The sequence below is a fragment of the Grus americana genome, chromosome 7 (genome assembly GCF_028858705.1).
Source record: "Grus americana isolate bGruAme1 chromosome 7, bGruAme1.mat, whole genome shotgun sequence".
NCBI classification, from domain to species: Eukaryota; Metazoa; Chordata; class Aves; order Gruiformes; family Gruidae; genus Grus; species Grus americana.
The window spans coordinates 18,069,157-18,086,149 of NC_072858.1; the positions used below are offsets into that span (position 1 = coordinate 18,069,157).

The following is a 16,993-nucleotide window of genomic DNA, read 5'->3' on the forward strand; positions in this document are numbered from 1 at the left end:
CAGAATTATTATAAAATGGCTTTCTGAATTACATATATTATACAAAAGACTACAGTGGAATGACTTGCAGAACACACAGTAACTCACACAAAGGATTTTGGAAAAAAGAAAGGGCCAGGGGAGTTGGGGAGTGTATTGGGTTTGTGTGGCAGGGTTTTGGTAGCGGGGGGGCTACAGGGGTGGCTTCTGTGAGAAGCTGCTAGAAGCTCCCCCTGTGTCTGACAGAGCCAATGCCAGCCGGCTCTAAGACGGACCCGCCGCTGGCCAAGGCCAAGCCAATCAGCGCCTCTGTGATAACATATTTAAGAAGAAGAAAAACACTTAGAGAGAGAGCTTTTGCAGCCGGAGAGAGGAGTGAGAAGATGTAAGAAACTCTGCAGACACCAAGGTCAATGCAGATGGAGGGGGAGGAGGAGCTCCAGGCGCCGGAGCAGAGATCCCCCTGCAGCCTGTGGTGAAGGCCATGGTGAAGCAGGCTGTCCCCCTGCAGCCCATGGAGGAAGGATGAGGGGGTGTAGCGATTCCACCTGCAGCCCGTGGAGGACCCCACGCCGGAGCAGGTGGAGGCACCTGAAGGAAGCTGCGGCCTGTGGGAAGCCCACGCTGGAGCAAGTTCCAGGCCGGACCGGTGGACCCGTGAAGAGGGGAGCCCACGCCAGGGCAGGTTTGCTGGCAGGACTTGTGACCCCGTGGGGGACCCCACGCTGGAGCAGTTTGCTCCTGAAGGTCTGCACCCCGTGAGAGGGACTCCATGCTGGAGCAGGGGAACGATGAGAGGAGTCCTCCCCCTGAGGATGAAGAAGCAGCAGAAACACCGTGTGATGAACTGACCGTAACCCCCACTCCCCGTCCCCCTGTGCCGCTGAGGGGGGGAAGGTTGAAGCCGGGAGTGAAGTTGAGCCTGGGAAGATGGGAGGGGTGGGGGGAAGTGTTTTAAGAGTTGATTTTATTTTCTCATTCCTCTACTCTGTTTTGCCTAGTAATAAATTAGATGAATTCCCTCTCTAAGTTTGGTCTGTTTTGCTCGTGCCGATAATTAGTGAGTGATCTCTCCCTGTCCTTATCTCGACCTGCAAGCATTTCGTTATGCCTTTTCTCCCCTGTTTAGTGAATGAGGGGAGTGAGAGAGCGGCTCTGGTGGGCACCTGGCCCCCAGCCAGGCTCAACCCACCACAGGGAGGTGGAGCCCAAGGACCATGAACCAAACCTGTGTTACAAAAAATTAAAATGTGAATGCTAAAGATCCAGAATTTGAAAGATTTTGTCCAAAAGATTCACCGTACACTGCAGAACGCTCATTTAACTACATTCTGCATAAACGGCTAAGCAGAGTAAGCAACTTGAAGGGGAAATTTTAAGTAATCTATGCAATTCTAATCTGATATTACCAAAGCAATACAGATTTAGTGACCAATACTCTACACTTAATTTCCTTCAGAAACACAGGCCACAGCCTGGCCACCAACTGGAATTGAACATAAAATTTGGTTACTTTGGTTTTTTTGTATTGCTTGAGCAGAAGGGTTGGACAAAATGATCTCTAGAGGTCCACAACCTCAACCATTTTGTGGTTCTGTGATTATTTTTCAGAAAGGTCAGAGCATAATGTAACTAAAACAAAACAGACTAAAACAATATACAGATGACAATCAGATTAAAATTAAATTTTTCTTAATGATATCATTAAGGAGACAAAACAAAACAAAAAGGGCACTGCAAACCAGGGAACAACTACCTGGAAAACAATATCAAGCCTACACATGACAAATACAAAATATAATTTAACAGCAAGACCTTAGTGTGACTCATTCGACCAGCACAAATGTGCTTCAAAGATGAATTTCTGTTTTGTTGAATAAAAAGGTTTCTTAACTCCTTTTGGTAAATACGTAACAACTTATGACATTACATTTACTCATGCTAACTTATACACAGGTTCTTCTCCAAGTTATGGAAAACAGCTAGTATTCATAAGCACATGAAATCACCAAACAACAGTTCTAGCGTGGTTAATTCAAAGCATAAACTTAGTATGACTCAGAGGCAATAAAGAGAACTAGAAAAGTTATTTTTCTGTCAGTGTTTAAGCAACTAACAGCAGAATCTGAATTACCATTCATACTGCAAAGCACAGCAAAAGAAAAGCAGTGAAAAGAAGAAAAAAATAAAGTCCTGAATCAATACCCTGCTCTTTGGAACACTGCTGGCAAGTTCCTGGCCTGATTTTTGGAGACAGCAATTGTAATCAGGAATTATCCAACAAATACAGACCACTGAAAGACTGTTTCAGAAGTCAGAAGTCCATTTGTTAAAGCATTTGACAGAACAAAAGCAAGAGACAGCATCCCAAATAGCAATTCCAGTTACTGTAAAATCAGTTCTACCAGGTACAGAAGTATAAAATGGTAGAGAGCAAAGGAAATGTGACTTATTGAATGCCAAAACTAAGATCTATGCAGCATGATACTAGTTTCCTAAGCTCAAGAAGTGGAAAGGACCTTTGCAAATACCTGTATTTATTAAGAGTATAATCAAACATACTGCTAAATTATTACTATATTGTAGAAAATAAATAAAAAAAACCTCCCTCAAAAAACCCCCACACTTACATGCAACATTCCTCCAAGCTTTGATGTATAACCTCGTGGTCGTTCTTTATCTTTAAATCTGAATGCCACAGCATTTAGATCCTAGGAAACAACGTAGGAAGGGTTGAAAAGTATACCTTAAAGACTATTTTAAGAATAATTATTGGCTACTTAATTCGTTTTTATAATGTAAGAAAAGGAAGTTTTGTAGTATCCATTTTATAGTAGTTAAGTACCTAACGCAAAAGTTTTCAGCAATATTCAAGTTGCACAAAACTCACAAGCAATTTTAGATAGTCTCACAATGTGAAGTGTTACACAAGTCTTGTAAAATTCTGTTCATAGTAAGAGATCTGTCCCATAGCTCATGTGTTTAAATTTCCTGATAATTTGAAAACACACCAACTTTGACAGAACCAATGCATAGTGTTCCTGTGCAATGTTCATTGTATGCTAATGAACTGAAGCCTTTCCCTCTTCCTTTTTTGTTCCTTTCATTCAGCCAGCCAAAAGGTAAGTTCAGAGACAGAAAAAGTGTGTTTCTTTACGCCATCTTAGCCACAGAAATAGAACACATCATTCTTAGAATACAATGGCAAGAGTGAATTTAAGAGATCTAAGACTACAAAGCCAGTGAAAGAGACAGTCCCATCCTTCTGTGAAACCATGCAGAGAGTCTAGTTAATTCAACAATTCAGCTGAAAATAAACTCAAAAGAAGATTCTTTTCACATCAGTTTGCCAGCTTTTCTGACTCACCTCACAGCCTCAGGAGTGCTGGGGCTGATACAAGAGGAGCAAGGAAAGACACAGGGATGAGATGGGAGGATAGAACTACCTCTTTCAAATCTTCTATTTGCTTATAATGACACTGAAACAATTCCATTGGAACTTTCAGCAGAGGGTAAAGAGATTTATTTTACAGGTATACAGTGTCAAAATGCAAGAAACAAAGTTAACGCATCTGCAAAATTTCTACTCTTAGACAGAAGAGACTCAATATTTTCAGCAAATAAAGCAAAGAAGGATCAAATCTTTACCCAAGTATTTGTCATGAACAAATGAGACTAGATATTAAAATTGGTTTTATTTCACAGTCACTTAGAAGTGCCACTTAATTCTAATAGTACACTTTATATACTGGGTCTGTGCACACAGAACTACACAGATTACAAGAAGCATGAACAGTTCAGCAAAGACTGAAGTGTACAGCCAAAGTACTCCATGAAAAATTTTAGTTCACCTCTCAGAAAAGGTGAGAGAACGAATAGCAGATAAAATGTCCTACTGCCTTTATGATCTCAACTAAACAATCTGACACATGAAAGAAGAGAAGGGTAGAATAACAGCCATTTCAATTTCCAATTCAATGTTACCCCTCACAGCAAATGCTTCCCCCCCGCCTCCACCTGCAGTGAAGAGTAAGGAAGGTTATGCAAAATCCTTGCAGATAGAGTAAGATACTTCTTCCTCCACCTCCATTATGCTATCATAAAATGTCAACTCACAGCTCTATAAGAGCATTTCACATCTACATTAAGACGATATATTCTGAATGTACTTGTTATTTGTGTCATGTTGCACCTTTAAAATTAATAAACTTAATTACCATGCAATTATTAAAGGCTATTTCCACAGCCTTTCAAACAAACAGTATGTTTCTACTTATAATCCAAAAATTTGTACAAATACAACCACTGCCTATTTCAAGTACCAATCACTGTACCTTGCACTCTTGGAAAACCCATTCTTGAGGTCCTTCTGTACGTAGTTTTTGAATATATTGAAACATGTGCAAAATAATATCTTCAACATGCACTGGAAAGAAAAAAATGCTTGCTTAATAATGCACTCAGTTCTGCACAAAAAAATTCTGATGAACACAAATATGTAAGGTTTTATTTTTAATTATACCCTGATACATCAAGATATTTAAGTACATATGTAATCCCACCCGCAAAGTTAAACATGTTTTCCTTAGACATGAATTTAAGATAAGCGTTTAGGTCCCCAGATAATTCTGAGAACTGCACTGAACATGTAAGATATCGGTTTATAATGTAATTTAACTCAGGTCTAAATAGTACGAATAAGTAGCACACAAAGGTATTAACAGCTTTTCTTTTAAAGAAAGTTACTTTAAAGTATTTTAATGAAATACTATAATATAATCACAAATAAGTTGGTTTCTTATGTTAGATGAAGTGTGTTAGCAGACTGAGAGATCTAAACTCAGAAGAATAACAAGTTAATCAAAACAAATCGTCTTTCACACTATAAACACAATTAGTCTCTTTGGATACAAACACAAACCCATCAGATCAGGAATAACATGGAATGCAAACATAGTGCTTCACTTACAAAGCCCTTCCTCTGTCAAGTCCACATTAATGATGAAAAACATGAAACCTCTAGCACCTTCCTTCTGTCCTCCAACAAGAGTATTTACCCATCCTACAAAACCAAAAAGCAAATATATTACATAAACAAACTTGTAACAATTTATGCTATTTTTTGTATGCTTCAGCAACATTACTTTTTTTTTTAAAATATATTTTGACTAATTTTCATGTTCTCCTTCTCTTCCTTAATGCCTACAGCAACAGTGCAAGTTAAATATAAGACAAATCAGACCTACCTGATTTTGTGCTCAGAGTGGTATGACAAACAAGATCATTTCATTACTGGGTAATTTATTTCTGTTTGGAACACAATAATATAAAGAAAAATAACAAAAGATACACTCTTGCAGTCTTCCAGACATTAAGAGACCTGGCAGTAGTCTCGTCAGTGACAGAATAGAGACAAGATCATTATGTCAAGGCTCATATAACTCTCTAAACAGGGGTAGGTAAAGGGGACTGCAAGAAATAATAGCTACAGTAGTCAGCATGCCTGCTATTTATTTTTGCCCACCACAGAAACAAAAATAAAGTGCAAAATTACTTACAACTCAAATTACTCAAAGAGTTGGGGGCTTTAAACTTAACAAACAGAAGTCAATTTTAAGTGAAACATAGCTAAGCTTTAAAAACTTGTGTAATTACTTTCTAATTCTCTACCTTCAAAAGGACTTACCTTTGGCTTTAAGCTCTGATAAAAGACTCCCGGGGCCTTCATGCCCAATCAGATGACCAAGGTAATGGCCAGGGTTTGATTTATAGTACTTCTGAAGGTCTGGTATAGGAAACGTGACATAAAGATTTCTAATGTCCTTTATAGGTACCACTTTGTAAAGTTGCTGAGGGGCAAAATAAACAAGGAGATCCATAAACAAAAGGAAACTCTCATTGTTTTACTCATCTCAGGAGCACATATCACATTCCCTTCATATACACCCATTTTGTTACAAACATATCAACAAAATCTTGGAAGTAAAGGTATGTAAAACTTAGGGCAACACTTTAGCCATTCATGATGCAAACAAAAAGAGAATTAATTATTTCTCAGTTGCTTACAGCCACAACCAAATGTACAACCTTTACTATAAACTATACAAAACTATACTATACTCAGCATGGAAAGGTGGGTGGAAAATTAAGAAAGAAACCTGGAACGTAACAAGGACACTGATACAAAAGTAGTGAAGTGCACAGTGTAGTAATGGAACATAAAAAATATCATTTAAGGTATACACTCCCGATGGGAGATGTATCTCTGTACATACCCGGAGATGTTGTTCTTGGAAAGGATGTTCAGGAAACTCTGGTATAGGGACATTTTTATTCTCTACTTCTGAGAATAACTTTACCACTAAGCAAGTCAGCTCATCCAATGATTCTAGAACAAAGAAACATTAGAAAAAGCATAATGATTATCTGAAGACTGGCAAATTTGGATTTCGTATATTCTTTGGCAGAGACATGAATTACACAGAAAAGTAGTTTTAATGGTATTATGATTATTAATTTCAGAAAGGAATTCTATATATTATAAGTATTTATACTTATATCTATTATATTAAGTATTATACTTAAGTTTTGAATTACAACGTGCTATAAGCACCATGCTTATTAAAGGAAGGCTTCAACCATGATTAAAATAAATCCTGTAACCAGAAAAAACATCTTTAAATTTTACTGATGAATCTAGGCTGGAACTGAAGAAAAGACACATCAGATACTGAACATTTACAAAAATAAACATTCCACAAAAAAGCTTAAGGGACATGGAATTACAGCTGCAAATTTTCCAGAGTGAAAGCATCTTTGTCAAAACTTGGATTTTCTTCAGCCTCAGCGCACCTCCAGTACTTCATGTACACAGTGAGCCTGGGTCATCTGTCCTCAGCACCCCAAAATTTCACACACATTTGTGACCTGTATAAGCACTTCTACTTTTACATCCATTCTAGGTGCAGTTCGTGACTCTAGGACTCTTCAAAAAGGAGAGGAACACCATTTGCAGAAAGAATTTGATGTGCATTAATTCACCCAAATTGACCTATACTGTTTCTGTTGAAATACTGTGTTCAAAATAACTCTCTGCTTAAACAAATGCATTTTGGAGCACTTCTCAAAGTGAGAATAAGACAAGAAAGACTAATTCATCATGTTTTTTAGCACACACTTTTCAAGGGTGGGTGCTGAAGAAAAGACTGGGCATTTCTTGGATTTCTTAAAGTACAACCTTAATCTTTGAAAGATTTCAAGAAGCGTTCATCTTGTTAGTCAAAACAACCCCAGTTCAATTTAGAAAGCACACTCTTTCCTGCCTAACACAGGCGTGCTCCTACACTACACTGAGAGAACCGTGCAGGGAAAAAAACCCAAAGTAAACCAAGATGGTTTATATATGTATAATAAAATTTTGTGAACTGCATGTAAATCTATTAAAGACCACTATTTTTTATCTACGTCAGTAAAAGACACATTCATTTCAGCTTTACAACTACAGTGAGGGTTTTCTTTAGGACAGATTTCCAGTTGCCAGGGTGATTCTTACTGAAAAAAGTTTCCATTTAGAAGTCCGTATGTGAACTGCTGTACTAAAGCTGTTCTATGATTACTCAGTGAATTTTGCTTTTTATTAGATGAAGAAATTAATTGAATTTCACTATTTAATTTTAGCAAGCTTTACAATATTTAATACTATTTACTAGGGAAATTATATTCTGATTCCCTTACCACTTTTTACTGACATATATTTTTATTTGGTTTACATTACATATATAAAGTGATGGGAAAATCAGAATTACTAGGCTACACATATCTTTAGACATCCATTTATTTCAGAATGCACAAGAGTAGAGAGATCATGGGGGACTTACAGTGTGCAACTCAACCCATTTTTATGTTATGGAATTACTAACACACTTATTAAGCTTTTGGCAAACCTACATAAAATATCATCTTGACTGTGGAAGATTTTAAGCAGTTGGTAGCTCTGTTAAATCAGAAGTAAATTGAAGTAAATACTTTTTATCTAAATGTTAGGTTAGGTTTATCCTTTGTTAACAGAGAATTTTTGTAGTGGAAGTGTAAGTCTAAAATATGAAAACAGTATCAAGAGCCCTCCCAATGTCTGAAACCAGGCACGTTTCTGTCTTCATAAGACATACATACAATGACAGCAAGTGGTGACTTGATAATGGATTTAAAATTTTCAGCTTATTTTTTCTACTGTAAGCTTATAAACACATGAATTTACACATTGCAAGTTGCTTTGGAGACTTCACTAAACATAAAATTATGTTTGTTCAGTCTGTACAAGTTCTACCTTTTTCCCTTTTGTAGATTTTCAGGCATTTGTATACACTTCAGTTTCTTAAAATGTAAATAGATGTAATACAATTCTTACTCAACCAACAGAACAAAACTCACCTCTTCCTAAGACACAAATAGCCATTAAATTTGATGAATAATAAGTAGAATGGAACTTCAACAGCTCTTGTCTTACATCTATTCCTTCTTTGGTTGGTCTAGTTTCCAGAGTGAGTTTGTTCCCTGTAACAGTAAAAAAAGTTAACAATACTTGATGTTTATGAATTTACAAATCAAAAAGAAAAATATAAATTAATAAATCTGCTTTTCTCCAGATGAACAGTAATTTAAAAAATAATTACTACACATAATAAGTAAACCGGATCAATACTGTCTCAGCTTATCAGAGACAATACATACTTCCACTCTCAATCTGCACATTCCTAAAGAACCAAGGCTGTTCTGATCTTCCAAATTAATCTTTTTGATTTGAATGGGTTATTTCAATGCAATGCAAGTAAGCTCAGGCTTTAATTCAGAAGAAAAAGGTTTTTCTTTGGCACATTGGGAGTAGGTTTTACTCCCATGTACACACTCCTGTCATAGGAATCACTGTGTGAATTTATTTATGGCATTGTGTGCCACAAATTATAGGCTAGGATATTAATTGAAATAAATAATTACTAATTTACAAATCATGTTTGTAAATTGTGACTGTTCTGCTTTGCAAACAGCTGAGCTGTTGCTGCAGTAGAGGAGCAGGATTAGAGAGGAAGAGAACTACAACTCTCCCCAAATAAGCCCATAAGCAGAAGGTACCAAACTCTCTCCATTAAGTTATCATCCTGTTAATTAAAAAAATTTTTAAAAAAAGAGAACATTTAAACTCCTGCCAAAGCATCAAACATTTGTGTTTTTGACCATAACTATGGTATCTTCCTTTAATGCTTTTTAAACTGAGGTTCGGGGGTGTTTATTTTAAATTGTTACTAAACATTCTGTGAATAATAAAGCCTGAAAAAAAACCTACAGCCATGAGACTGGGATTTGCCCAAGACCATTTTATCTATCCATCTACTACTGTTGTGTTTTACACTTAAGATTTTGGTTTTATATTCTTACTCAATAATTTTCACATTACTTTGCTGAGCCTTCTGATTTGACCTAGTCACTGTCATCTAGTCCTAATGTAATACAAGTTAACAAAAAGAGCATGTGGCTATAACAACAATTTAAATGCAGTTCATTCACTTTATTATGCACAAAGCCTTAACAGTACCAAATTATGACAACTCCAGTAATTGGAAAATGGCATTCACTGCAGTAATTACCAGAGTCATAAAGGATGTTTCATCACTGTACTGCAAGTCTTGGATCACTCTGTTTTTGTCTAGCTCTGTTTGGTCTATGATGTGGAAAATGCAATAAAGCACTGTCCTGGTTTCAGCTGGGACAGTCAATTTTCTTCCTAGTAGCTGATATAGTGCTGTGTTTTGGATTTAGCATGAAAATAAGTTGATAACACACTCATGTTTTAGTTGTTGCTACATGTTTTAGTAGTTGCTAAGCAATGTTTACAATTAAGTTAAGGACTTCTCAGCTTCCCAGGCCCTGCCAGCGAGGAGACATGAGTCTTCTGCAGGAGGTGCACAAGAAACTGGGAGTGGATGCAGCCCAGACAGCTGACCCAAACTGGCCAAAGAGATATTCCATGCCATACGACATCATGCTCAGTGTATAAGCTGGGAGGAGTTGGCCAGGGAGTGCCGTGGCTCGGGAACGAGCTGGGCATTGGTCAGTGGTTGGTAAGCAATTGTGCTGTGCATCACTTGTTTTGTATATTCTTTCATCATCATCATCTTCCTTTTCTGCCCTATTAAACTGTTTTTATCTCAACCCATCCCACTCAGAGGGAGTGAGTGAACGACTGTGTAGTTGTTTCAGCTGCCTGCTGGGTTAAACTATAATAACCATGTATGGAAAGGAAAAAAAGGGAATTCTTTCAGTCTGCCTTTAACAATTGCATATAAACAATAATACTACATATGTTACACAGGGATGGATAATTATATTCTGACAAACCTGTTCCAAATTTACTGAAGGGATGATTGGGGTTTCCAGTAGCCTTCTCCAATTGAAACAACCTCCAGGCATCATTCATCAGATTCTTCTCATGCTCAGAATCAACAGCATTCACTTCCCTGTCTTTGCAGCTTTCATCAAACAAAGGGCACAGGAAAAACTGGGCAAATCTAAACAGAAAAATTTTAATTGAAGTCAAGAGCACTGTACATAAATGGTAACAAAAAAAATATGAAGTTTGGTACATCCTGAAGATAGCTGAATATATTATTGTTTTAATGCAGAACTTATAAATTCTGGAACAGTTTTGACACTGATTCACTATATTTATTTCTCAATTTCTTTATCTATAAATGCAGACAACAACATATTCATCACATAAGGTTCTACAAGGATCAAGAACCTTGTATTGTAATTCATACACTGAAAATTTCGACTGTTTTGAAGTTTGGCTGTGAGAGGCTCTTAATCTCGCAAATTAAATCAGTCTTGTCAGACATTCAGGGAAAATCCAAAGGGAAAATCCACTCTTTACCTCACCGACTACAAACCTTTTGATTTCTGTCCCCTCCCACAAAAGGCAGAGATTTCAGTGAGTTCCCTTTACTAAAGACATCCTAATATATTTCTAGATGTCATCCTTCTTTTGCTATCAATGAAATAAGGATCCTATGGAAAGCATAGTATTTGATTGCACAGAGTATTCGCACAATGTAAAAGTTCACCATCATATTCTGTGCCCCACATTTCCAAAAATATTCAGTGTAAACACAACCTCTGAAATTCTGTCTCAGTGAAGAACTCTTGCTAGCTGAAAAAAATCTGAGCAAAATTTTTGAACTGAAAAATACCAGGTATCAGTTTTAACAAAACATAGTTTTATCATTATGATATTAAAGAACGAGTTGAGAGCACTACCAAAAAACTTTTACACAATTTCAAATAGCACCTATATACACACACACAAAAAAAATCAAATATAAAAAAATGTGTTTACCTGTCTAGAGCACCTTCTAGATGTTCATGTGACACATCGAAATAATAGTTGGTATGTTCCCCACTCGTGAAAGCATTTGAGCTCCCGGCATGCTCACTAAGAAACTGGCTATACTCATTCTCCTTTGGGTATTTCTTGGTTCCCAGGAACAGCATATGCTCACAAAAATGACTAAGCCCAGCAATGTTGGGGGGATCAGACAATGATCCTGCAGGAGGAAAAATTTCATGTAACCAGTCATAAAAAGTAATACTAAAACATTAAGTCTTCTAAAGTGCTTTATACCATAGTATGTTGCCTCAGGCAATTACATCAGTTCTGCAGGTGTAAGCAGACACTTGTGCAGCTATAGTCAACTAAACTCAATCTTAAAAAAAAAAAAATTAGAATAAGTAACTGAACCAATTAGTGTCTCAAATTGCCTCTCCAGATCAGCCTGCACTGCCTTATAGAGACAATTTTTCAACTGAAGTCCATGACTCATGATCTGTAAAGACCTGGCAGATCACAATGTTCTGCCTTCTATACCTTGACCTTAATAACTGCACAATGTTAAAAGGCAGCAATTGCCAACCACAATTAAGGAGGTATTTATCCTGTGGTTTATAGGATGAGTGATAACCTGTAATTGCCCGAACACAAGCAGCTATTGATGACCAGCTAGGAGATGTGAAGGCAGACAGATTAAAAGACAATAATGATGTGCAAGAATGGAAGCCAGAAACGTGGAAGTTTGAGGCTGGCAGCCCTGCTTAGGAGTGTGCAATGACGTGCAATGGGACAGTAAAGATGAAGGCAACAGATACATCTCCTCCAGTACACGTGCAGGAACTGGATGCTGCAATTGCCTATTACAGTCACAGCACCTAACAAAACCACATTTGGGATCCTCTGAACTAGATAATAATTTGTGGCAGCCATCTCCATAATAAAAAAGGCCAGAAGTTTTCGAAGTTACTCTACTACTTCTGTCCTAACACTAACAGCAGCAAGAGCTCCCACCAACTACAAACATGGCAAGAGGATGCTTACGTAATGACTATGGATACCTAGGTAACATGTGCACGCATCATACTTTCCAAGCAACTGAAAAACTGCACAAGCTTGAGAAAGACCTCGGATGTAACAAAAGGCTTCCATTATTCCAAAGACTCAAAGCAACTGCCTTCCCCTTCTATTTCCAGTATTTCTGTTTGCACACTTGCATCACTGGAGTTAGGGAGTGCCTCTCCAACTCCTCCAGCACTACAGCATTTTCTCACCTCGACACATCAACAACTTAACATGGGAAAAAAAAAAAAAGTCTGACATGACAGATGGAGCTGTCTGAAATAATTGCACTCGCACCCGCCCCTTTTCTGCTTACAAAAGATCTTTCATAACACGAAACTTAATGGTTAAAAGAAATCTTTCTACTGACTGAGCTACACTTGAGTAAACACAGAGTACAATAAGAGAATTTAATTAGCTCTAATAATTTTCAAGGAAAAAAAATCAAAGAATTAAACAAACTCTAAACTACAATAAAAGGCTAGGCTGCCAACTGGATACCGCTCCTGTCAGTTTATTTGCAATTAAGATAATAAAACTTAAAGCATTTTTATTAATGACATAATGAACACAACATGCATTAAATACCTATGTGCACATCAAGCGCTGCTGAAGACTTATCTGTGGTGGTGTCACTAATGAGAAGAGCTTTAATGCCATTTGCCAACTCCAGTCCACGATATTCTCGTTTATCCTCAGGTGATTTGATTATTTCATTTGTTATTCTCTTAATAGCTGGATTGTTCATTTTGTTGGTTGTCTCTTTCTGAAACCTTAAAGAAAACAGAAGAAATTTCACTTACTATTTTCACTTAAGCCCTGCTAACATTTTAATAGTATATTAGGGAATACTGAGTGATACTGACAGCAAGAAATTTAGTTCTGCGCAAAACTCATAGAACTGGCCCAGCAGTATAGTTCAGATTCTGAGAGATATTGCTGTTAAGACAAAAAAACCCAAAAAACAAACCCCGAAGACCAAGCAACGTGATAAAATTGTAGACCATGTAATTGAATGGTTCAAGTTTCATACTGACGGTAATTAAAAAAATAACTTAGTAAAGAAATATTATCCCCTTATTCAATCATGATAAAAATGAAATGAAGCATACATTGTTATCTCACGTATACTTTCCTGAAGCCTGAAAGTATTTCATGTGTCTAAATAGGTGGTTATATTACGAATGTTGTAACTTTGTGATTGTCAGATAAACAAAATTTTACTAATAAACCACTGGATTTGTACACTCAAGCAAGAAAAGGTGACATACCATTTACAATATTGCCATAAAAATACAAACACACTACAGAATTGCCATGATAAAGAGGAACAGACCTTCTCACATGTTTAAACGTCTATTAGTGTAACAGACATGCTACAAGACATGCTTCTTTAACAGCACAATTTTGAAATCCTAAGAAAGTAAGTGTAATTCTGAAATTATAAACTCTGAGTATTCAATTTTTTTAAATGCCGAGTGAAAAGGTGAGACATTCAGACTTGGATATTTGGGGAGGCACAATGAAACCACTTGGCTGCATGTTTAACAACAAAAACCAACCCAAACACAACCGAAAACACCAACAGGAACAAAAACCCAAACAAACCACACAAACACAAAAAGAAGCAAACCCCAAAAATGGGAAATCAGAGAGCTATGCTCCAAGCTAATCATGTGGTGTTTTCCTGTATGTAACAGCCACTGAATTCTAACCCTGTTCTAAAGAAAAGGTTTTAGAACAGGGCCTGTAATAAATATATAGTACCAACCAAACTCAATCTTCTCCTGTGCTGAAATCCTGCTTGCCACATTGCCAAGTAACTTACTACATGAGCTTCGTTAGTCATTGCTGAACTAATTTCATTTACAAAGAAAATCAAGTCTAACTCCCCACCACAACACATACATAGAGGCATGAGAAATTTTGTATGGTCCTGTTGGTATCTCATAGATTAACAAGGAGTTTCACAGTATTTACTTTTCCATTTTCAGGTTGTACAGTTCGAGGAACTTCATCCACGTTTTAAGACTACATACAAGCTTTAAGACCGTACGGGATGTGGAAAATGAAGAACTGCACAGTACTCAACATACTTATTGTTTCAGGTCTTCAGTCATGACATTTTAACTAACTCTTTAGCTAGCAAATCAACTGCATGCTCCATGTTACCAAATACACAACAAACAACTTTGGAAAAGAAAATGTGATTACATACTTTATTTACAGTTTAAAACTACAAATGAAAAAGGGAGTCAGCTAATAAAATCTCCTTCCTAAAACACTGTATCGTTCTCAAAACAGGAAGCAGTTCTGCAAGCTACTGTCCCTCTGGATTGTCTCCTTTACATTTATTCATGTGATTCTGTAGTATAAAAACAACAGCCAACTTGAAGCCAGCAGATGCACAGTCATCAGTGTTGGCATTATATATTATAATTAAGTTGATAAACAGGTCATTATTAATAGCATCTTAAGTATAGAGAGTTTATGAACGTAACATCTACAGCAGAATCAGTGAAAAACAGTGTTTCACAAACAGAAAATGAAGATTTTACCTGAGCAGAGTGAAAGTTTTTATAAGACTGGATTTACGCTTGAGGAAGGACAAACATATCTAAACTGGAGAAGACATTATTGTAAAAAAAAAAAAAAAAAAAAAAAAAGCAGTAAGCATTAGATCTTCAAATACTTTTGAAAGAAGTAAAAAGATTACTTTGGAACCTTTAAATAGACTTAAGCTATAACATGCTCTTATATGAAAGAAAGCAAAATTACAAACAGGAATTACAATCAAAAGAAAAAAATAGAAACACCGGTACAGAAAGCATCAATGAATAATCAGAATCTGAATGTCTCTAAGCAGGAGCCATAAACAACATGAAGTAACTTTTTAAAACGTGCAGCTCAATGCACTTTAGAAGGAAACACTTCCACTAGTAAAACATGGTTCTCACACTATGAATTCTTTAAAGTGCAGTCAAACTTAATCACTAAACAGTAACTGAAATGCTGAATTTAGGTATCTACGCTCACATTTAAACCCATCATTTATCCACTAGTTTAACCCTGTATTCAGGCTAATCCTAACTGGAACATCTACAGGCTTCCATCCGCTGAAAAAATGCAGATGCCATTCAAGACAAAGGATACTCCAAGTACAGCAACATCTATGTTTCCCTGTATCAACAGCAGCAATATAATCCATGTTTATGATTTTAAAAATGCCTCCTTGTTCAAAGTTCAGAGTCCTAAGTAGAAATACTCTACTAAACTTAAGATACTGTGTAAAATTTATGAATTTACTAGCTGAAAACCAGTAACTAAATTGTTCTTAATTTTATTTCACTTGCATGCAGTTCTATTGGATTGACAAATATAAGTATTTGAGCAAGGAGGTCTCCGAATCTCCTGATTTCACCTCTGCTAAGGAGCACCTATCACTTGGCTTTCAGCTAAAATATCCTATCTCATTAAGATACTAGTTGCTTATCATAAGATGCATATATACTATAAACTTCTCAAGTATTTTTTTAAAATGTTATACAATTTCTTTGTCATCTGATATCTCGTTATTTCTACACCACATCATTAAGTCACAGAAATTTACTGTTTCTTCAGATGACTCATCTTTCCAATGTGATTCATCAAATCATGCAGCTTCTGTGAAATCTTATGAGATTTCAATTGATGTCTTGTGAAGCTGTACACCTCCACTTCATTTTTTCATCACTCCCTACTTCTGCCTCTTTCATAGACTACTTCCAGCTTCACAGTCAAATTTCAGTACAGGAAAAACCTACAATTTTCAAAAGATCAAAATCAGTAATTAAGCATTCAAACCGAGGACTTAAACTTGTATCTCCGTCTTGTTATTTCAATGGGCACTGTGAATACAACATTCTTTTCAACTTCAAATGGGTTTGCATGATTAACCCTCAATTATTTCCCTGCAAACTAAGATGTAGTACCAGACAACTCATATAAAAGCAAGAGCAGATCAACTATGCAATATTCCTGGAAGGCAATGCCTCTAAAGAACAAGACCAATACCTTCCTGCCCAAGTACCATTCCTCCTGGTGCTATGTTACTACAATACAACAACTAGAAAAGAAAATTTCGCTTAAGATAGAGTATTTATACAATGACTTTTTCTTAAGGAGTAAACTGTAAGACATAATATTAAACATTCCCTCATATAACTGCTTTTCTTTGCAACTTTTAAGTTGTCTAAGTGCAATTGCTTTGTAACAACACCATGTTGCATTTTTTCACACAAAAATCCTAAAACACTACAAACCACTTTTTGACAAAATTGCTTTTGACCATAGGAAAAAAAGTAGTGGAAACAGAAAGAATTCTATGTTTCTTGTAGTTTCTATGAGAAGTAGCTGAATTGCTGAAGTCGTGTGCAGATGCTGTCCTGAAGTACATGTGCTACATCTACTTGCTATGCTGTCATTACAGTGAGCATTCAATGCTGACGGTCAGTAGCAAAGAAATTCATCCACAAACTAGATGCTATGTTTATTGCAGAATATCCTAACAAAAATGTCATTAAAAGAAATATTGTC

General features: G+C 36.5%; 1 protein-coding gene across 8 annotated transcripts in view; it reads right to left on the reverse strand.

Annotated features, from left to right (window-relative positions):
- IDE (insulin degrading enzyme) overlaps nucleotides 1–16,993 on the reverse strand; it is a 67,235-nt gene that overhangs the window by 42,989 nt on the left and 7,253 nt on the right. For 7 of the 8 annotated variants that reach the window (XM_054832362.1, XM_054832361.1, XM_054832365.1 and 4 more), the window contains exons 2-10: nucleotides 13,007–13,191; nucleotides 11,369–11,576; nucleotides 10,372–10,541; nucleotides 8,410–8,532; nucleotides 6,255–6,367; nucleotides 5,666–5,828; nucleotides 4,949–5,041; nucleotides 4,314–4,405; nucleotides 2,610–2,690 (exon numbers count right to left, since the gene is read on the reverse strand). In XM_054832362.1, coding sequence (XP_054688337.1) covers nucleotides 2,610–2,690; nucleotides 4,314–4,405; nucleotides 4,949–5,041; nucleotides 5,666–5,828; nucleotides 6,255–6,367; nucleotides 8,410–8,532; nucleotides 10,372–10,541; nucleotides 11,369–11,576; nucleotides 13,007–13,166 — 1,203 coding nt within the window. In that variant the 5' untranslated portion in view covers nucleotides 13,167–13,191. Of the gene's footprint in view, nucleotides 1–2,609; nucleotides 2,691–4,313; nucleotides 4,406–4,948; nucleotides 5,042–5,665; nucleotides 5,829–6,254; nucleotides 6,368–8,409; nucleotides 8,533–10,371; nucleotides 10,542–11,368; nucleotides 11,577–13,006; nucleotides 13,192–13,284; nucleotides 14,665–16,993 lie in introns of those variants that run through there. The other variant, XM_054832363.1, reaches the window with a different exon arrangement.